At 51.5% G+C, this 22,859-nt stretch overlaps 1 protein-coding gene across 1 annotated transcript in view; it reads right to left on the bottom strand.

Annotated features, from left to right (window-relative positions):
- Positions 1 to 22,859, bottom strand: part of JAM3 (junctional adhesion molecule 3) — a 79,359-nt gene that overhangs the window by 7,606 nt on the left and 48,894 nt on the right. Inside the window, exons 2-8 of the mRNA XM_078608259.1 lie at positions 12,679 to 12,744; positions 11,281 to 11,391; positions 7,909 to 8,076; positions 6,511 to 6,713; positions 5,282 to 5,381; positions 4,150 to 4,257; positions 2,755 to 2,773 (exon numbers count right to left, since the gene is read on the bottom strand). Coding sequence (XP_078464385.1) covers positions 2,755 to 2,773; positions 4,150 to 4,257; positions 5,282 to 5,381; positions 6,511 to 6,713; positions 7,909 to 8,076; positions 11,281 to 11,391; positions 12,679 to 12,744 — 775 coding nt within the window. The remainder of the gene's footprint in view (positions 1 to 2,754; positions 2,774 to 4,149; positions 4,258 to 5,281; positions 5,382 to 6,510; positions 6,714 to 7,908; positions 8,077 to 11,280; positions 11,392 to 12,678; positions 12,745 to 22,859) is intronic.

Raw genomic sequence — 22,859 nt, 5'->3', positions numbered from 1 at the left:
GTGCTGTGGGTAGGCACCTATTGCTTCCCCAGCGCTCGCATTTATAGGCCACGCCAGTTTCTCTCTAAATAACTCATCACATTATGTAGGGGTTTTTTTCTTCTTCACACCATATCCCTTTAAAGAAATCGAAATAGTTTTGCCAAAAAAGAAAGTTTGCTGCAAAACTTTAAAGAACGAGGACTGGTATTAAACACAAATAGCCAGGTAAGTAGGTCGCCACTGGCTCTGGCCGCCCGGAGGCGCCGTTGAGGATCTCAGAGGAGCACACGGAGGAGAACCAGCGGCTAATTGCACGGGCGCGACATCGTGCCCAAAAAGGAACGGTGATTTCACCACCCAAACTAAAACTTTTTTTTATATATTACCAGGTAATGCCCACCTTGCTATATGCAGATCTTTTTCTGAAGTGGCCTGGCCACATGACAGCTCAACGAAGTGGCTTATTACGCGGAAATGTATAGCAGCCAAATACTCTAAACGTATGTTTGTATGTATGTGCTATATGATGAACTTCTTTCGCACTGTACATAGCCAGCCACACTAATCGAAGATGCAAACGCGTGTTGCTAAATGTGGAGGGAAAAACCGGAGCTCCAGGAAAAAAATCCCCGAGACCACCGGGAGAGGCACGCAAACTCCAGTATACAGCAGCAGGCGTCAGAGTTGGGATCAAACCCACGAGCTCCTGCACGCCAGGCGAGGTAGTTAACATCTCGCGCTCCATTGCGCGAGTTTATTGAGGCACTACTGCTTTAGGTGCTCTGAGCCTTGCACACTGCACACTGCACTCCCTGTCGTGCTGGAAGGTGCCTGTCATTTATTGTAATTCTGTATTTGGTTCGTCTCGTGTGTGATTGGTAAGCTGAACAAACACAATGACAGAAGCCAGCATTATTGTCCAGATTCTTTGACATCTCGTATTTAACAAATTAATTTGACACACACCGTTAAACGACACACAAACACACTTTTTTATACAAACAAGTCTCTTATTTATATAATTAAAACAAGAGTGCCAGTCATTAAATATGCAACTGACACTTGGTCCAAAGAATACTTGATACTGTTACACAAATGAAAAATAATAAAATGAATCAATGACTTAACTCAGAATTTATATTAATAAGGAGACACTCATTGCACGATGATATGATTTTGAAAAGGGAAACAACGCAACAAGGGCAATCCGCTTTCAAGAGATGAATCCCGGTTCATATTGCGTACATTTCCTACGTTCAGAATACAATCAGCACCATATGCTCTGAGACCTGTCGTTTAATGTTGCGGTGATCATAAACTTAACATGTGATAATAATATTATCGTGATGAAATGGTTAAGAAGGTAATGGGGTGATAATCATTACATCTATTCCAGGCACAGTCTGTTCAGTGGACTCTCACGCGAGCGTTGAGAAGGTGACACAGTAGGCGTGGAGGTGGCGAGCAGTTAACTACCTCGCCTGGTATACAGGAGGTCGTGGGTTTAATCCCGACCCTGACGCCTGCTGCTGTATATTTGGAGTCTGCATGTTCTCCCCGTGGTCGCGTGGATTTTTCTCTGGGTCTTCCGGTTTTCCCCTCCACATTTAGAATCAACGTCACGTGTTTAGAGTATGTGGCTGCTATACATATCTAGGTGATGACGAGCTACTTCGTTGAGCTATCGTTTGTGATAGTGGCCAGGTCGCGTCTGAGAAAGAGCTGCATAGCTCAGTGGGCCTTACCTGGTAAATAAAAAACTAACTTTAGTTGAGTTTCTGTGCCAGTGAATGTGAAGTTGTCGCGAACACGCCGTCCCTCGAACAGCGAAGCGTGCAACTGCTGCTTGACTGCGAAGTTTGGATGCGTGTATGTACGTGTGTGTGCGTGTGTGTATGTGTATGCATGTGTGTATGTGTATGCGTGTGTGTGCGTATATGTGTGTGTGTGTGTGCCAGGCCAGGTGCACATGGCCTGGCACAAGCGTCGTGGTGACGTCACCGCCACTTAGTGACGAATGGCGGTTGTTGTTGTATGTGTGTGCAGGGGGCACAGGTGGTGCATCAGCCAGTCATCTCGGTCATCTCAGTCAGTCGACCCGTGGCACCTGGGTCTGCCCCGTGACCTCCTACCAGTGGGCATTCGACACTTCAAGTGGCCTCAAGGTGCACATGGCATGGCACAAGCGTCGTGGTGACGTCAGCGCCACTTAGTGGCGAATGGCGGTTGTTGTTGTATGTGTGTGTACGTGTATGTACGTTTATGTAGGTTTGTGTGCGTGTTCGTACGTGTATGTGTAGTCTACTAATTCAGAGACACTAGTATGAGGCGTTATCCCTCTTGTTTATTCCGGCTCTCACAGCTATAGGAGACAACTCCATACCGGGTCGGGACAGCCAACATGCTTCCAGACCCACAGCTTGAAGAGGCGAAGACCACGACGACAGCAGCACGACAAGTTCCATTCCCGATAGCAGCAGCCCCGACTGTGAGTCGGAGCTCGCCTTTTATACTCCCCGGCGTGGCCAGGCTCTGCCCTCGGCCACGCCCCCCTCTGGATCCCCCAGAAGGCTCCGAGCTTGGCCCACGGGTCCAACTGGAAGAGCGGGCTGCTTGCCCATTGTCTACCAATCTGCTAGCGCCACGCGCTAGTGACTCATTCAATGTCACTACATACGTGTATGTACACATGTGTACGTGTATGTACGTGTGTGTACATGTATGTATGTGTGTGTACGTGCACGGCACACTGCTGCGACAGGAAGATCTTACCTTGAAGAAGCCTTGTGTTCTGGAAAATGGGGAGGGAAAACAAAACACAATGTTGTAAATTAATGACCGACACAATGCAACGCTATCCCATTTCTGGATTCCAACTAAAACCTGTGGTCGTATGTAGCAACGGTCTACAACGTAGGCAATTCCTCTGTAAGTACAACGGTCTACAATGTAGGCAATTCCTCTGTAAGTACGAGGTTAATTAATTCGGTTCTCACAGAGGTAACCGGCTGGGTAGGACATGGCAGAATTGCAGCCAAATAATGTCGTGAAGTCACCACTCGGCAGAGGCAACGTTGACGTGCAGCCAACATGATGGCATCACCGGCGATGAATGGATTTGTGCGCACAGCACCGACACTGGCACGCGGGCACAGGCTGGCGGCAGCTCACCAAGTTCGTGGCCAAGCGGCCTCGTGTCACATCCGTCAAACTGTGTGGCCCCCCCCTCCCCCACCCCCCCCAAGGGAGGTGACGACAACCGTTATGGTGGCTCATCAAACGTCCATTAAACGCTTTCCCATTCCAATGACATACGTCATCAGTTTTTCTTCCAATTGCATTCTGATAACGTACATTCCGATGTATGTATGTTGAACTTATTTAGCACCGTACGTAGCCAACCGTGCTAATCGGAAGTGCGGGAAATGATGATGTACGTGTACATCATTGGCACGGAATTAGAATACATTTTTTACTAACTTTATCCCCTATATCTTCAGTACCGAGTCTCCCGCAAGGTCACGTGGGAGGGCTTGTGGCACAGTTCGGCGCCGGCTATCGTAGAGTGCGGTCGTGTCGCCACGCTTCTCTGCAATGAGTGCAATGTCCTTAAAAAGGGCGGCGCTGCCACGCCTCTCTAAATAACATTAACGCCAAGCCGCTCCAGCGCTCCGAGAATCAGCGGTGAACGGGACGCCCGCCCTGCAACTTGCAGACATCTCGGAACGTGAAAGGATTCGGCGGTTAAACGGCACTCGGCGCTCCCCCCGCCGCTTCGCCAGGTCGTGCAGCGTCGGCACCACGTTCGAAGTTTTGCTCCGAGTGCCGGGAGCCAAACAGCTCGCTAAGGCGTGCGCAGGCTAATTTATGCATAATTTGTTTGTTTGTTTCAATAGGAGCCCTGGCGGGGGTACAGAAACTCCGCGGACATAGTCCCAAACGCCGTGCACCTGGGTTAAGAGAAGGGGAGAGATTGGGCTCGCCGCTAAGCCACCGAGTGGGGACCGCGAGCGGGGTGCGTGGGGAGGGGAGGGGAAAACGAACTTAATAAAAAAAGTGGAGGGAGCGGGGGGGGGGGGGAAGAAGAGGGGGGGTAGGGGGGTGCACAGGCTCTCAGCGGTGGCCACAGCGCCGCGCGTCACGCGTCACCCGACGGGCCGCGCTTACTTTTGAAGTAGCCCATCTTGTGAGCCCACCAGACGGCAATTCCGCACAGCGCCACCACCAGCACCACCACGATCACGGCCGCGACGATGGCGCCCACGTTCAGGTCATCTGCGAGGCGCAAGTCGCCCGTGAGGATCTCGTGGAGGCGCTCGCTGGGCCACGCCGCCCGGGGCGGCCCCGGAGGGGGGGAGGGGGGGGGGGAGGGGGGGGCTCGCACCGACGCAGCGCAGCAGCAGGGGGGGGTGCTCTGTGATCCAGCAACCGCTGGGCCTCACCGGGCGACTCGCTCGCGGGTGGTCAGTCAGAACCCAACAACCTAACAACCCAATCATTCTTCTATTGCCACTATACCATGGTTGGTTTGCTATTTCCATTGACGTCACTCATTGATTCTTCGCCCCAATGTGTGGCACTCGGTCTACCAGTGGCAGATCCAAGGAGGAGGGGAGGATGGCGGGGGGGGGGCTGTGTAGATAGGGGAGGTTGTCCCCTTCCCCCACCTTGAGAATCCCAAAAATTGGTATTTCATTAATATTCACCAGAGAGGTACATCGATGGTTTTGTTTATATATGTCGGGACATATTATTTTTTATCTGAAGTTTCGGGAAAATTCTAGATCCACCTCGGCAGTCTGGCAGAGAGACTGTCTTGTCCCAGCGGCTATTTTGTCCCAGCCGTGCCCCGCGTCCATCAACCACCCTGCAGGTCAAAACGCCTCCCTCGGCCAGAGAAGAGCTGCGAGCCGAGGGAACGAGACTCCAGAGGACCGTCATGATACGGCCAAAACGCGATCCCTGCGAAAGGCCGGCGTGGCGAGGCCTCCGTGTGAGCGCGTGCGTGCGGGGAGGGACATCAGTTAAAATGTTTTGGTAATCAAACTCTGGGTCGGTATAGACTTGAAGGCGACCGTGGGAATCTGTGTCGAACCCACTCAGTGGTGTGTCTCACGAACCGAACTGGCTCGCTATCCAGTGACTGTGGGAACGCAGCATGAGAGTCGCGCGGCCTGGCACAGTCAGGCGGGATACACAGAGATGCTGCTGACGTACGTATGTGTGTGTATGTACGTTGAACTTCTCTTTCGCACCGTTACATGGCCAACTCTGCTAACTGGAGGTTGCGGACACTTACTGACTTCCATGTGCTGTGCCGAGCACTGGGCGCTCCCCGCGGGGTTGGAGGCCACGCAGTAGTAGTTCCCCGTGTCCATGGGGCGCACGCCGCTGAACGTCTGCGTACATACGTGGAAGGAGAGGAGGGGGGGTTAGACGTGACGGTTCACACACGTGCCCTTCCCTGCCGCTGGGACTGACTTAGCACGCGCTCTTCCGGGGGCGGTCGTCGCAAGGCCCTCACTGCTGCGTTTCACAGACACGGTCTGTCTGCAGTAGTTTCACCCAACATTTTTTTCTAATTTGCCAAAATTTCGACCGTGACACCGGCACGCAGCGGCCTCCTGTTTATAAATGGCGTCGAAGCGGACAGCGTGAATTTTTGTTATGTGCAGTACTCCCACAGTAATGACCAGGGCAGCCTGTGGGATTCGAACCGCCAATCCCTACAACAAGAGGCGGGAATGCCACTGCTGGTCCGCGCCACCGCCAAACCACTGAACTATTTGAACCTATTTTTATCTTACCAGGTAAGGCCGACTGAGCTGCTATACAGCTCTTTTTTAGAAACTACCTGGCCACAAACTAAGCCAACTAAGTGGCTGATCACGTGGAAATTTACAGGCGAATACTCTGAATGCGTGTTGATTCAAAATGTGTAAGGAAAGACCGGAGGACACGGAGAAAAATCCACACGACCATGGGGAGAGAGAGAGACAGAGAGAGAGAGACATGCAAATATACAGGCATCAGGGTCGGGATCGAACCCACGACCTCCTGCATACCAGGAGAAGCAGTTCACATCTCGCCACCGAGAGCAGAGCCCCTCCCGTGGCACCGCAAGTACGGTCACGGCCGCAGGGGGCGCGCAGACATCGAGGACTCGCGCACATCGAGCCGGTGCCCGCCTCGCCCCACAGGGGCGTCACGTGCACGGACCACACCAGCGCGTCAGCGAGCGCAGAAACGTGGCTCATCCTTACGGCCGAGCAATTTCCTGTGCAAAATGAGCAGGCGGACAGGGCTCACCTCCCATTTATAGCCGAGCCATTGGTGGAAATTCTGCATTCTTATGGCGGGAGTGCGTCCATCCAAAACACAACCGATGTTGAATTTGTCACAGAGCGGCACTCGTGGGACATTGGGTCGAGTGAAACCCCAACCCTGATTTGAACTCGTGACCCTTTCCGATAGCGCGCCGCCCACTGCGCCCCTCGAGCGAAGGGGTCGCGACGGGCCTCCCCGTACCAGGCTGCCGGTGTTGACGTTGAGGCGGTACGAGGAGTTGGAGAACTTGAGGCTGCTCTTGGGGTCGAGGGGCACCTGATCGCCGTTGCGGAACCACTGGTACGTGGAGATGGGGAAGCCCTCCGACTCCTGGCACAGCAGCTCGGTAGAGCGCCCGGTGGTGACCGCAGTTGGCACCACGCATCGTGGCGTCACGGGCTTCACTGCCGAGCGCCGGCGACAGCAAAGAGCAGAATCAATGCCGTCAACGTGACGGAACGCCGACAAAGCGTCGTAATGCCAGCAACGCAACGCAGAGCCGGCAACGCGACATAACACCGGCAACGCGACATAACGCCGGCAACGCGACGCAGAGCCGGCAACGCGACGTAGACCCGGCAATGCGACGGAACGCCAACAAAGCAAAGCGCCGCGGGACCATGCCTGGGAATTTCTAAATGTTAGAGGTTATAAAGAAGAGTGCCATGCATGGCGGCATTGACGAAGAAACAACAAGAGGTGGAAAAGGCGTAGCCCTGCAATTGCTCGCTTGCGCCAATGATGGCACAAGGGGCCTCCGCTAAAGGGAGCTCTATCCAGAGAGCCCCACTGGAGCGTGGCCCACCTACTCACTTGTTGTTTTACCAAGTAAGGCCCACTGAGCTATGCAGCTCTTTTTCAGAAACGACCTGGCCACAAATAATGGCTCAACGAAGTGGCTTATCAGGGCGACATTTCTAGCAGCCACATACTCTAAACACGTGATGTTGATTCTAAATGTGGACGGTAAAACCACAGGCAGAACACGCTAAGTCCAAATATGAAGGAATCAGGGTCAGGATAAAACCCACGAGCTCCTGTTTAACAGGCGAGGATGTTACCATCTTGGCACCACATGCGGCGATCTAGTGGCGTAAACATTTATACTGCCGGGAGATCGATTGCAAGTACAGTATGCTGACCATCACAGCACGTGGTACGACCCATCAGACATCGCGCGGCACAACCACAACACGCACCGGAGCGCCGTGCAGCATCTCCCGGCTTACCACGGTTTGATGGCAGTACAGCAAGGTGGATTAATTTCCATTCGTTTTCATCGGCATGGGGAGTGAGCATTAGGCCCCTCGCACGCGTAGGTTCTCTCCAGGCACTCCGGGTTCCTCCCACGTGCGTGAACACTCGCCACGGAGTTGGCCAAACATCCCAGGATAGGGCCACAGAGCTCGGGCAACTATTGGGCAACCGTACGGTTCAGGCTGCATTCCCCGCAAGGTTTGTAGTTCCCCGCGCCACTGCATCGATCTCCCTCTGTCCGACAGCGAACTAAAACTGCGCGCGTTGCAAATTTGCAGGGAAACCTACGCGGCCGCAAAAAAAAAATATAAAACACGGAGCGGCGGCGCGGGCGCGGCGCACCTTGCACGACCAGGTTGATCTCGATCTCGTCGAAGGACTTGGCGTCCTGCGTGGCCAGGACCTCGCAGCGGTAGGTGGCCGTGTCGCTGCGCGAGGCGTTGAGGATCGTGACCGAGGCGTTGAAGGCCCGGGCCACGTCGGCGATGTACGCGCGGTCCTTCAGGTCACCTGCACGCGCGCAAATCGGCGTCGCGCACGCAGCCGAGCTGTGGTGAACTACGCAGTGGAGGAGGCCGAGCGACGGCACAAGGCGGAGAGGGAGACGCCGGAAGAGACGGCAGCAGCAGTAGGAGCGGGGAGGCGACGTCGCAGAGTTCAGACGTCGCGGCTGGAGAGGAGCGGCCGAGGAGAGGAGGGGATGGAAGAGATTGGGGGAGGCCTTTGCTCAGCAGGGGCAGATGTTAACTACCTCGCCTGGTATACAGGCGGTCGCGGGTTCGATCCCGACCCTGACGCCTGTATATTTGGAGTTCGCATGTTCTCCCTGTGGTCGTGTGGATTTTTCTCTGGGTGCTAGACGTTTTCCCTCCACATTTACAATCAACATGTGTACGTATGTATGTTAAACTTCGTTCACACCGTACGTAACCAACCATGCTAATCGTTTTGAGCTTTTGGCTGCTATAGATTTCCACATGATAAGCCACTTCGTTGAGCTATCATTTGAGGCCAGATCGCTTCAGAATAAGAGCTACATAGCTCAGTGGGCCTTACCTGGTAAAATAAAAGTTCATTAAAAAAAACAGTCACGCGTTAATGCACATTCCTTTGAACGCGTCTTTCACAGTGGATGTTAAAACTCAGCGGACATTTCCCAGTGAGCCCCCCCCACCCACTTCCTCAACCTCCCAGTGTCAGCACTTTAAGCTTTGACGCAGGAGGTTTAAAGAAATTTGTCCATTCGTCTCGCTCCACTCGCTCCGTTTGCTTGTCACGTGTTCTAACGTCTTGCATGCACTAGGTGCTGGAAAATACATTCTCAGTGCAACAAAAAAAAATCAATCTGCAGACAGCGTTGGCCACTGTGTGCCGGGAGCGACTCGGTCCAAATCTGACAAATTTAAAATATTGCCTGCAAATAACTCAATTGGGATCACACACAGCAGCAGCATTGCCCCCCCCCCCCCCGACTCTAAACCTACCGCAGACTGCATCTACGAGACACAGCAACTTCCTTCGCAATGATCGCCCTGCACTGTAACAGCAGCACAAACACCAAACAGACTAAATCAGCATTCATCGTAATCATTAAATGCGAGTACACTTTCAATGAACTCAATGTACTTCCTTTAATTAAGTGAGGAGATAACTCTGGTATTCATTATCACTTTCACAATCGGAGCTTGCTAACCAAGTGCAAAAATGTGAGAAGTAAAAAAAAAAATCCTCACAATTAAGCCGTGTTAATTTTTACGTTTACAAACTGGGTCTACAACTCACCCAGTGGCTCGCACCTTCAAATGGCATCTCGGGGAGCTGAAAGCGCACGGAGGTGCAAATTGTTTGCGCCACATGGCACTGAGGAACGCAAGCAGCAGCAGCAGCAGCAGCAGCGACACCGCAGTCACCGCCTACGGCGCACGATCACGCACGGGCAGCGGAGCGCCGTGTGTGCCGTCGCCTCGGTACTGTAAATTCCAAAAATAAACGAGCGGGTCAAAGGGGAAGGTTTTTTTGTAAACTGTTACGGTTTCGGTTCGAACGCAGTCATTCACTGAGAGGCGACTTACAGGCAGCTCCATTGCCAACGGAGAAACAGAAATTCAATATAGAAGTCGCTGTTGTAAAATGTTTCCTTGCAAAACTCAGTTGCTGACCACAAGGCCCTTTGGCCCAAAACGTTAAGTGGCGAGCAAACAAGCAACGCGACTTAAAGACACTGCGGGAGATATCAGTTGACACACGCTTTCTGGGATTGAGCCGAGGTTATTACGGGAGCTTGGGAAGAGACGATGGGAAGGAGGGAGTTCCAAAATGGAGCAGTGCAAGGGAAGAAGCGGAGAGAGAAGTGGGGTGACCTGCAGAGTGGTGAGTGGGCAGGTGGGTGAGTGGGCGAGCAGTTTTATGAGTAAGTGTGTCAGTGTGTTGGGGAGCGGTGGTGTCACAGTTAGTGCACTGCACTACGAACCCGGCGACCCGCGATCGATTCCCACTCACGGCCAACACCAGTGACAATTATCTGAACCGGTCCGGGACTTCCCCTAGGTCGAATCAACCTCAAAATGAATATATGGTGCCATTCAGGAGACAAAGGCGGCCGGGTGTGGTGCTGGCCACTCAACCCCTCGTCTGTCATGCCGACCTTCATAGGTGCTAGCTAACAGCACTTGCCCCAACAGTCTGTTCAGGCTATAAGGGGGATCTTTGTCTTTGAACACAGTGTGGAGGAGCCAAAACAGCCAGTCTGGCAGACAGAGTCCTAAACATTGTTGGAGGAATCAATGAATGAAAGTTCACAGGAACATATTCTTGGTTCTTTCGGTAAAGTCACGTAGAAGGGAAATAATAAAATAATAAAAATATAAAACAATAAAAATTCTCACGACGTTTCGACTGCAACACAAGCAATCATCATCTTGCTGTGGATTTCACACCTGATGATGATTGCTTGTGTTGCAGTCGAAACGTCGTGAGAATTTTTATTGTTTTATATTTTTATTATTTTATTATTTCCCTTCTACGTGAATTTACCGAAAGAACCAAGAATATGAATCCCTGTAGTCACGAAAGCTTTAAATAAAAATTTAACAGGAACAGGAACTATAGCAGTTTCAGTACTAGTAGTGATAGAAGAGTGATAATGAGGTGGCTGAACACGGGTGAGTGAATAACTAGAGTCACGTAGAATCAGCTTCTGGTTGCCGAACAACACATTGAGGTCATCGCATCGTGCGCTTTCATGTGTGCTTCTGCGGCAGTCTGGAACGCTCTTCCTTCCGATATTAAGCCACCGGAGCAACGGACTTCTAAATAATCAAGATTGAAACTTAATTTATTTAGAACTGATTTTTGTGTTTAGTTTATTGTCCTTCCTCCACACCTCCTATTAGCACGGTTGACTGCGTACAGTGCGAAAAAAGTTCAACATACATAAATAATTGTGGACTCATAGATTCCCAACCTGGGTGACTTTCTGCATGTGGAGTCTGTATGTTCTCCCGCTCTTCTGCATGGGTTCCCTCTGGGTTCTTTGGTGTTCCTCCCATAGCTAAGCACACGCAACGTCATTGGTGTTGGCCAAAAACATCCCGATGTAGCGGGACCCTCAAGAAAACGAGTCTATGGGCTCGAAGTGGTTTTTCTGGGTAAATAAGCAATAATAATAATAAAGATTATTATAATTATCTAGATAATTATTTTTATCGAGCGCACCTGTAATCTGCCCGTTGAAGAACACAAAGTTCTTTTCGTCTCCCTTGATTTTCTTCCACTCGACGCGCGGACTGACGCTCACCGTTTGGTACTGGCAGTGCAGGGTCACCTCTGCAAGACATTGGCACGTGTCATCATCACACACGCTCACACACAACAACAACAGCAAGCACCAACGTCCACTGCGCAGCCACCGTGGCAACACAACCACAGGTTTCGATTCGAAGCAAATAGCGCTTGCTTGTATGGTGAATACACCTGCAGAAATGACCAGGGCAGCCTGCCGGAGCAGAACCACGAACAATCGAACACAGTCAGGTGCGCTTATTCGGCCATCCGGAAAGCTCTTCCTTTCGAAATTAGGAAACTACTGGAGCTATGCACTTTTAAATCATCTAGATTGAAAACTCAATTCTTGAGAACCGCTTTTTGTGTTATGTTTGTTGTCCTTCTCCCGCACCTCCGATTAGCGCGGTCGGCTACGTACGGCGCGAAAGAAGTTCAACGTACATACAAAATACATGAAAGCGCCTGGCAGTGCCACGGTCCAAACCGCGGGCCACACACCCAGTCGGCGCAGCCCGACCTGCCCCAGGAAAACAATTCACACTCTGTCAAGGTCACTTCAGTTTCCCTGAATGCCTCAAACGATTCGTCCCAGATAAAGCCAGGAAGGGAGCGTGGGCGGCACAGCCGACGTTTATTTTTATCCCGCGTCAAACGCTCTTGGAGAAAGGTGCACACCCCACACCGTGTGCGCGCATGACGAAACGACCGCGGTTAGAAATATGGACGACTTCACGAGGATCGACAGCCGGGCGACAGCTTCCACACGGCATTTCGCAGCCGACGGAACGAGGCCATCGCTCACGCGATGTGAAGCGAGAGACCTCTGCTGACAGCCCGAAGCCAGTCGTTACCAGGGTGCCCAGTTACGCAAAAAGCTGTTCCATTTTCTAAACAGCCACCACGCCTCCTCCGATGGAGCGGGGTGATGCTGGAGTGTTCAGATCTGTGTGTGCGTGCGTGCGTGTGTGTGCGTGCGTGCGTGTGTGGGAGAGCGGAGGTGTAGTGCTTAGCGCGCTGCGCTACGAACCCGGCAGATTCGGGATCGTTTCCCACTCACAGCCGACACGAGTAACGATTATCTGAACCGGTTCTGGGCCTCCCATAGGTCGACTTAGCCTGAAATGAATACCCAGTGCGGTGTGCAAACATCGCCACTGGGGAGACAAAGGCGGCCGGGCGTGGTGCTGGCCACCCGCCCCCTCGTGCGCCGCGCCAGCATTCACAGGTGCTACTCGCTAACAGCACTTGCCCCTGCAGGCTGTTAAGGCTACACGGGGGGGGGGGATCTCTGTACGCGTTGCGAGTTGGGAGAGACAGAGGGCCACTTACGCTCGTACTCCCGCACGATGGGGTTGGTGTCGCGGGAGTTCACGGTGACGGCCGCTGTCCTGTGACCTGCAACGCACACACACACACACACGTGCAGAGAGCCCAGTTAGAACTATAAACAGTTTTTCTTATTTTAACCAGGTAAGGCCCACTCAACTATATCTAGCTCTTCTTACAGAAGTGACCTGGCGACACAAATCATAGCCCAATGAAGTGGCTTATCACGCGGACAATTATAGCAGCAGCCAAACGCTCTAAACGCGTGATATTGATTCTAAATGTGGAGGGAAAAACCGGAGGACCCGGGGAAAAATCCACGCGACCACGGGGAGAAAGAGAGACACGCAAACTCCGTCAGGATCGGAATCGAACCCATAACCTTCTGTATACCAGGCGAGGGAGTTAACATCTTACCACTGCGCCCCCCCCCCCCAGTTACGCCGATGCCATCCACAGCTCATCACGCGAGAGCTCCCAACATCAGTGACGAGAACGTGATCGCACATCCCGCCGTCACGCATTCCGCATCAACCGATTGAGCGCCCCCTGCTCGGTGCCGTGCAGCAAAAAGCTCTGTGAAGACGGTGGTCACCGCGACCGTCTGGAACGTGCTCTTCCTCACGATATTAGGAAGCCACTTTGAAATTATCTAGATTGAAAACTCATTGTCTTTTAGAATTTGTTTTTGTGTTGCGTTTGTTGTCCTTCACCCGCACCGTTGCATAATTTTGCACCGCTGAAAACTAAAACCTAAACTAAAAAGCTAAACTATGTTTATTTGATCAGGTAAGGCCCACCGAGCTATATGGAGGGATAAACCGGAGGACCCGGAGAAAAATCCACACAACCGCGACGAGAGAGAGACACGCAAACTCCAAATATACAGCAGACATACCAGGCAAGGTAGTTAACATCTCCTAGCCACAGTGGCACCCCCTTTACTGGTATTGTAATATGTTCTTCCTCTACTCCCCACGATGCGTCTCAGTAACTTGTGCCACACAGAGGTGTGGCGGGTTGAGAGCTGGGCTTGATCATAAAAAGCAATGCGGCAAAGCGCCAAGAAGAGACACCTTAATCCGTGCACAATCTCCTAGTGCGGCAAAAATGTCGGAAACGTATTTTATTTAATAATCCTTACGTTCGTGCACTTTGTTTTTTATAATTTTGTTCTGCTTTTTGCTTTTATTTCTATTTGTTTTTCTTTGTCATTTTCGTGACCCAGGTCACCCTTGCAAACGAGACTCCTCCTTGCTGGTTACACTTCCGATTAGCACGGTTGGCTACGTACGGCGCGAAAGAAGTTCAAGAAACATACGTACATGCATTACGCAGATTAAACTGTTCCTGGAAAATTGTCCAAGCAAACAGGGGGGGCTAAATACAGACGGCACTGACTGAGATAAGCGTGCAGAGCATGAGGACTGGGAAATGTTGACATGGCTCGTTAAAGTAGGGTGCAATCTGAGGATCAAGCAGGCACGTTTACACTCGGAGCTGTGAATAGCACGGGAACATTCATCACTGATAAGCACTGCGGCCATTGCTTAATACGATGCAAGCATATGAAATACGATACATGTCCACGTGATAAGTCACTTGGTTGAGCTATCAACTGTGGCCAGGTCGCTTCTGAAAAAGGTGCTATATAGCTCAGTGGGCCTTACCTGGCAAAATATTTTATTAATTATATGATTACATGGAAGAATTAGAAGAGAAGGCGACGGCTTGGGGAGGCCTTCATCCAGCAGTGGATCGATGATCGAATGTGACGTGCTTCTCAACGTAGCTTATGGGATACGCAGCTCGTGTGGCCGCTGGTAGACCACTATCGCGTCGGTATGCACACATATTGAACTTCTTTCGCACCGTACGTAGCCAACCGTGCTAATCGGAGGTGTGAGTGTTGGCGGAACACACAAGGGGATGCTGTCACAGTGGTGTCATGGTCAGCGCGCTGGACTTGCCATCAAGACGTCACCGGGTTCGATCTCCCGGGCGCGACGGTTGTAAGAACAGATTCCTAAACCCCCCCCCCCCGCCTCTATCTACCCAGCCAGAGAAATGTTTAGGCCGCAGTTGGTCGATCGGCAGGGCGTGCGTGCCGTGGCAAAGCGTGGGTACTCCTGCCTCTTCTAAACACGTGTGGCCAGCGTGGAAGATGAGGCCAAAAGCTCCCTGTCGAGTGAGGGGCTCTCTCCAGGGCTCCCTCCAGTGGAGGCCCATCTGCCGGCAGCAGCGCGAGCGAGCAGTTGCAGGGCCGCGCCTTTACTTTTTACTTTGGAAAAAAAACCTGAGCAAATGAGGCAGAGCTACGAATCGTGAGAGCTATACCAAGAGGGGCAGAGGTGACAGCTTCAGGCTGGCTCGGCGAGGAGGGCTGGAATTAATGAGTGGGGCAGACCATGTCATGCGTGCCTTCTAGTGTGACCAATTAAATTATTCCACTCCCGAAAACTGGGATGCGGTCGGTATTGCGTATCCAGCATGACCTGTTACCCAGAGGCAGCTCACTGGACCCACACCCCAGTCAGGGTATCAACGTTAACTACACCAAATAAATCGACTCTCTGTGTTTCCTGTTATCCGTACGGCGTGTTTTCCACAAACGATCCTGTTATCTGTAACCAAATAAATAGACAATTTTGCCTCTTTCACATATCTGTTGCTCCAAGTGAAAAAGAAAATTAAGTATTTTTTAACACTTCCCATCAGCCAAACGTCCTTGTGAACGTCAATAATTTCAGCCAAGTTGGTTCAACACAAGAAAACTCCAAGCTCATCAACAGTCAAGAACCAATTTTCATTCAACTCAAAATTATAGAACTCCGCACATTTGCAGGCAGAGGAAGACCCAATCAAAGAGGTTTGCAGTATAGATGTCCCCATCCTCCCAAAGCTGATTTTGACGCTCTCTGTAGTCCGTGACGTGGCGGTGATTCGCGCTGGCAGCACGCCGAGCGGGGTCACCTCCACACGCGTCAGAGGCACGTCACACTGACGACACCCACAGCGATCAGAGACAAGGGGACTTACACACACACCCACACACAGCGACAGCTATCAGAGACATGGAGACTTACACACACACCCACACACAGCGACAGCTATCAGAGACATGGAGACTTACACACACAGCGACAGCCATCAGAGACATGGAGACTTACACACACACACAGTGACAGCCATCAGAGACATGGAGACTTACACACACACACACAGCGACAGCCATCAGAGACATGGAGACTTACACACACACACACAAGCGACAGCCATCAGAGACATGGAGACTTACACACACACAGCGACAGCCATCAGAGACAAGGACACACACACACACAGCGACAGCCATCAGAGACATGGAGACTTACACACACACACAGCGACAGCCATCAGAGACATGGAGACTTACACACACACACACAGCGACAGCCATCAGAGACATGGAGACTTACACACACACACAGCGACAGCCATCAGAGACATGGAGACTTACACACACACAGCGACAGCCATCAGAGACATGGAGACTTACACACACACACAGCGACAGCCATCAGAGACATGGAGACTTACACACACACACAGCGACAGCCATCAGAGACATGGAGACTTACACACACACACACACAGCGACAGCCATCAGAGACATGGAGACTTACACACACACACACACAGCGACAGCCATCAGAGACATGGAGACTTACACACACACACAGCGACAGCCATCAGAGACATGGAGACTTACACACACACACAGCGACAGCCATCAAAGACATGGAGACTTACACACACACACAGCCATCAGAGACAAGGACACACACACACACACAGCGACAGTGATCAGACACATGGAGACTTACACACACACCCACACACAGCGACAGCTATCAGAGACCAGGGGACTTACACACACACAGCGACAGTGATCACAGACATGGAGACTTACACACACACCCACACACAGCGACAGTGATCAGAGACAAGGAGACTTACACACACACAGCGACAGTGATCAGACACATGGAGACTTACACACACACGCCCACACACAGCAACAGCTATCAGAGACAGAGACAAGGGGACTTACACACACACACAGCGACAGTGATCAAAGACATAGAGACTTACACACACACACAGCGACAGCGATCGGAGACATGGGGGCGCACTAACTGGTTGAGATCTGAACAACAACAAGAAGACTTCTGCGGGCTGTGTGTAGGGGGTGCCGATGGACAGGAGGTTGGAGGCTGTGAGGAGCCGCTGCAACAGCGTGCAGGCTCACGGCGTCCCAGAGAATCACTCCGCGCTGCGGTGGACGAGCTCGTGACGGATGTCAGCGGAGGGACTGGAGGATGCGAGCGGCTCTATCGTTTGGCACCTGCGAGTCACGCGTTCGGTAGTCCAGCGGGTGGCGTTTTTGTCTAAACAAGAGTTGCCGAGACCCAAAACGTCAAGCGGCACACAGCGAACAGCGCCATCGCGGTTGTGGGGGCTTGGGGGGGAGGGGACGATGGGAGGGAATTCCAAAGTGGAGCCGTGCGAGGGAAGAAGCTGAAAGAGAAGTGTTGTGACTGCCAGTGTGGTGAGTGGATGGGTGAGTGGATGAGTGAGTGGATGGGTGAGTGGATGGGTGAGTGGATGGGTGAGTGGATGGGTGAGTGGATGGGTGAGTGGATGGGTGAGTGGATGGGTGAGTGGATGGGTGAGTGGATGGGTGAGTGGATGGGTGAGTGGATGGGTGAGTGGATGGGCGAGTGGATGGGTGAGTGGATGGGTGAGTGGATGGCATACCCGTCAGCCCATACGGTTTACCCCAGGTTTGTAAAGCGTACAGCCATTTGAACATGGGCAAAAAGATTTGTTTTGTCTATTTGTTTTTGTTTCTCCCTTGTGATGGGACTTCATAGGATGAGATTTGTAAGGGTACGGGGTGACCCATAAGGTCTGAATTGGTCTGTAACAAGGCAGGGCACGGATAAGGGGTTGGCAGGTATGGGATGGGTGAGTGTGTTGTTGTGACCTGCAGTGTAGTGAGTGAGTGGGTGAGCAGGTGAGCGAGGGATTTGGTGAGCGGGTGAGCAAGTGAGCGAGTGAGTGGATGGGTGAGTAAGTGTGTTGTTGTGACTGCAGTGTGGTGGATGAACACGGTGTGGGCGAGGTGAAACAGTCGGTCTGGCAGATCGAGTGCTCAACGTGGGTGGCGCATTGAGCGAGAGAACGCTGAGGGGAATAGTGGCCGTGGCACTTGCGGTAGAAGAGTAGCAGCACTCGGATAAAAGCACAGCGATAATTTTAAAAAACACACACACAGTCCACGGACTGTCGCGACGGGTGGCACGGGGATTTGCACGGTAGCTTGAGGACGACCAAGGGGAGAGGAATCGGCACGAGCGCATCGCTCGCTACGCCAAGAGAGGAAGACTCGGCAGAATTGGCGGCACACACACGCCGCACCGCGCGCGGCCGCAGAGGTTGCGCGCGTGTGTACGTCGAACTTCTTGTGCACCGCAACGTCGCCAACCGTGCTAATCGGAGGTGCGGGGGAATGACAAAATGTTACGAAGACCTGGGCAGTTGGATACGCTTGGAACAAAAAACTCGCGCATTTTTTTTAGGTAATTCGTCCAGTAGTTAAAGGTCAAGATTGAGTGCAGCGTAGCTATATTGAATTGAATGCAAAGTGGTAAGTCAACAGAACCGGATGATTGAGTTAGCAATGCAATAAAGTGTGATTGGAAGAGTCTATTTTAGGCCAGGCTGAGGTACATCCGTTCGGACACTTTCAAATCTGGCGGGGGCACCCTTGAGTGGAACGCAACCGACAAGGGGCCTGCCCAAGCGAGTGGACGCAAAGTCACTTTCATTCGAAGGCACAACAAAAATGGAGCGGCGAGCGCTCGCGAGGTCCTGAAGAGCGCGAACGTCACGCCCGCTTGTTTGGAGCACCCGGCGCGGTGCGGGAAGTGTAATCCGGGCTCAGTGCACCATCTCGGCTCGTGGTAAGCACAGGCAGCAGCTGCGAGGGCTCAGCGGGAGCACAGCGCCGGCGCTGCGGGCTCACGTCGCGCGTCGTGAGCGCTTGTACAGCGAGGTGGTGGTGGTGGTGGCGCAGTGCGAACCCGCACGGCTCCCTATCGTGGGGGCCCTGCCGCTGGCAGTGGCGCGAGCAGGCAGTTGCGGGGCTGCGCCTTTACCCGACGGGTCGATCTCACAGCAGGGTAGCTTCAGTACTCGTGTGTCCCTGCACGGCCACTAACGAGCAACAGTTGAGGGAAATATATTCGTTGAGGTGATGCCGACACGTTGGAGCGTTTACCAGGGGTGCCGCGGAATGGCGACACTACCGTGTATCGCACAATATATAAGATAATAAAAATTGTACCATTTGCAAAAATATCGTCGTATCATAATGATACTGACGGTCATGTATTTATTTTTTACGTACATATTTTATTTCCTGATATAAAACGTATTTGAAATAAAACTTTACGATATTTTTTTCCAAGTCGTAAACGACGCAGCAATGACGGCTTGCCGCCCGCGAACCGTACGCTCTCCGTAGCTCAGTGGCCTCGCTTGGGATCGATGCGCAGTCGGGGATTTACATAACGAGTGGCTATTGACCACCATCAGTTCCACATGCCCTCTCCAATTGCTGGGCAGCACTACTGTCCTTTCAAGAAAGCGACGCAGCACTGAACCGCAATGTGTACTGCGATGTAGCACTACCCCCGGTTTTCGTCGGGGGACGCGTTCCTGGAAGGCGCGATGACGAATATTCGAACCGATTTTTCCAAATCACCGAAATACCGTACGTGAATAATATATTGTGCCCTACAGCACAGAACACTCCTTTACGCACGACGCAAAGTAGCTCGTGTACAGGGTAGGTGGGAGGCGAAGGCTGAGAGGCGACGGATACTAGAAAGGATGGACGGTGATGTCAGCGAGGTGAGTGTGGGGATGAGGCGACGCAAATCAGGTAGCGGTGTTAATAAGGTGACGACGTATTTGCAAAACTACATAAAATGAGGAGACGTTAATTTGGGGTACTACTCTATATTCACGTCCATTAAACACGGAGCAGGCTCTCACAACCAATGTTATCATCCATAATAGGTTTGTGGGTGGATCGCTGTATAAGCAAAATGTTTTGTCCCACACACTCCACCACCTGACACGGTCAATTAACAAGTATAACCCGTAAAAACAAAGTTTTTCACTATAAATCCTTTATATGCGTGGCGGCTAGAGTGCTCTCGTCCTCTGGCTTGAGATGGCTGCCATCTATGGGTCAGATGATTGCATGGCAGCATTAAGCAATTGGTAATTAAATATAATATTTTTGTCTTAAAAAGTGTAAAATTTTGGAAAAAAAATTTCACGAACATTAATTGTCACGCACAACGAGTCTGTGTGGAAAATGTCAGCTCGATTGGATCAAGGGAAGTGGGTTAAAAAACGACCGAAAGATTTGCATGGTCCTAAGCAAGCAAGCAAGTGAACTTAATATAAAGGATTTAAAAAAGTGATCGTCATGTGAACAGCAGTCATAAATTGGCACGTTTGTTCACGTGATAACTTTATTAATGGCCGTGTTGGGTGGCGGAGGGTGTACGACACACATCTTACTCACGCGACTTGATCCAAACTCGAAACTCAGTTATGAATCATTGTCACGTCCATCAACTGGACGCGAAAACAGACTCATTCAGACAGACATTCCGGTTACGCTAAGCTCAGCTGAGCCACCACACTGACACATCCTGTACTTACGTACTTACGTACACCCTGTACTTATGTACAGGGTGTACATTGAAACTTTCATTTAGTCTCAATGCAGGTGTAGATTAGCATGGTTGGTTACGTACGGTTTGAAAGAAGTTCAACATACATACGGTACATACATTTATAAAAATAGGCATCAAATATGAGCAATTATGCAGATTTAGGCTCGCACTGCTGATGAGGCTCAGCGGGTCGAAACCAGTCCAGAGTTTTCTTCCTCAAACAAATCCTGCTGCTGGATAATGCAGAACTGGTCTGGATAGACACATGGCGGCACAAGAGTTCTGCTTATATATACGTTTACCCGTAATGCTCTACCCACAACAATGTATGATGAGTTTGTATATGCTGTCTTTCTGCATTAAAATTAAGTGTCCCGTGTTCAGAGGCTGCTGTTTTTACAATGAGCACACACGGCAAAGACAAAGATCCCCCATATAGCCTGAACAAACTGTTGGGGCAAGTGCTGTTAGCGAGTACCGATAAAGCCGAGCACGGCACATGAGGGGGTGGGTGGCCAACATCACGCCCGGCCACCTTTGTCTCCCCAGCGGCAATGTTTACACACCACACCAGGAACTCATTAGAGGCCTAGTTGACCTTGGGGAGGCCTAGCATCGGTTCAGATAATCGTCACCGGTGTTGGTGGCCGTGAGCAGGAATCGAACTCGGGCCGCCGGGTTCGTAGGCGCAGCGTAGCGCTAACCGCTGCACCACCGCTCCGCGTTCCCTTTACATGTAAATGACGGCAGAACCCTCGCAGCCAGCGCTAATTTCTCCTGGGCGTTGCCAAATCTGCTCTACGCTCAAATTGGATGTGAAAAGATCGTGCGGCATTACAAATAGGTCGCTGTGTGCCAGTGTCACGGCCCAAACCCCGAACAAGAATGTTCCTCGCGACAAGGGAACGGAAAATGAATAATGGTTCCGTGGTAATTAAGGACGGCCCAAGTCTCCCTTAAAAAAAACTGGTAATGCGCCTTAAAGGCCACACCTGGTCAAATGTAATGAACTGGCATTTACAAGACACGTGTTTAATCGTGTAGCCCACTACGCCGACTCTCGTAATTCAAAAAAGCCATCTATTTACTTTGTAATGTTCTTAATTTAGCGAGTTATTTATTTATTTGAATGCTTTGTAAAGCATGGGATCTTGTTTTTTTTGGGTTAGATCGCGTAAATATAAATGTGTCGTTAAATCTGCCACCGCCAGTTGGGAAGGTTTGTCACGTAAACAAAACGTGGCAATTAGTGACTAGTTCAGCACACCGGTGTGATGGAGAGTTAACACGCGACATTTACAATTCGTGGCGTTTCGCTGGTGATGACAACAACCAGCCTCATCAGGCGATTTGCCAACCTAATCCTTAGCCAAGCTAATCGCCTAATGAGGCTGTTTACAAACCTTACTAATTGGCTGTCGGGTGGTGGCGGGTTTGGTTTAACGAAACGTTTATATTTACGCGACCCAACCCAAAAAAATCCTTGATAATTATGGATAATATCGGTCGCCAAGCCTACTGCGTGTCGAGAAAAAATTTCCTCACTGAGATTTTCGGGGGCCGTTACCACGGAGTCCACGGGGGGGAGGGGGGGGGCGTGATGGTGGCCCAGCAGGGCTTGCGGATTTCAAGCGCCGCCGGTTCAAGCGCTTGCGAGCGACAAGCCAGTGCCCTTGGTTGATGCTCGGGGATGCGCGCTCTGCGGCGAGTGGCGACGCGACGTGTAAACAACATCGTGTTTGTTGAAACGCGAAACTTTCCACCACCACTCCTCCCCGTACTTTACATGGCCCGGAGGAGTCGCGATGAGGACAACGTGCAGATGTTGGCGGCCGTCTGCGGAATTTTTTTCACTTCACGTCAATATGGGGAGAACGTTTTTCCTGTTTTTTTGGCATCCGACGGTTGGACTTCATCAAAAAGGTCACCGTCCCATCCGCGACCGGTCTCCTAGCGATCGAGAGCTCAGTTCGAAGGGGGAGATGGCTGTCACTTTTTGGACACGTCACCCGTCTTGATGCGCGGTCGACTGCGACCCTCAAAGGAATGGCGCCGCCCCCCCCCATGGTCACACCCCCCCCCCCCCGCTGCACCCCCATCCCCGTGATCTGTGGATTCAACAAAATCACTCGAGGCGCCGGTGTATGGCAGCCAAGAGCAGTTGACGCGAACGCTGTCACACGTTTGGCGCAACGGTCCTTCGCCGACTCTGCGTGACGAATTAATGAATCGACGTGTTCTTGTACGTCTGCACGAATCTGCCTCAGGGCAATTCTTCAGACCCAAAAGATGTTGGAATAAGGTCACGAGGAGGGGCAGGGAAATAAAAAACAGAGGAGAACACAGATCAGTCGCACAATCGGTAGATGAGTTCGAGAAACACAT

This window comes from Lampetra planeri, chromosome 29 (assembly GCF_965212315.1).
Source record: "Lampetra planeri chromosome 29, kcLamPlan1.2.h2, whole genome shotgun sequence".
NCBI lineage: Eukaryota > Metazoa > Chordata > Hyperoartia > Petromyzontiformes > Petromyzontidae > Lampetra > Lampetra planeri.
Note: the sequence above shows the minus strand (reverse complement) of the source record. Positions and strands in the feature narration are given on the sequence as shown.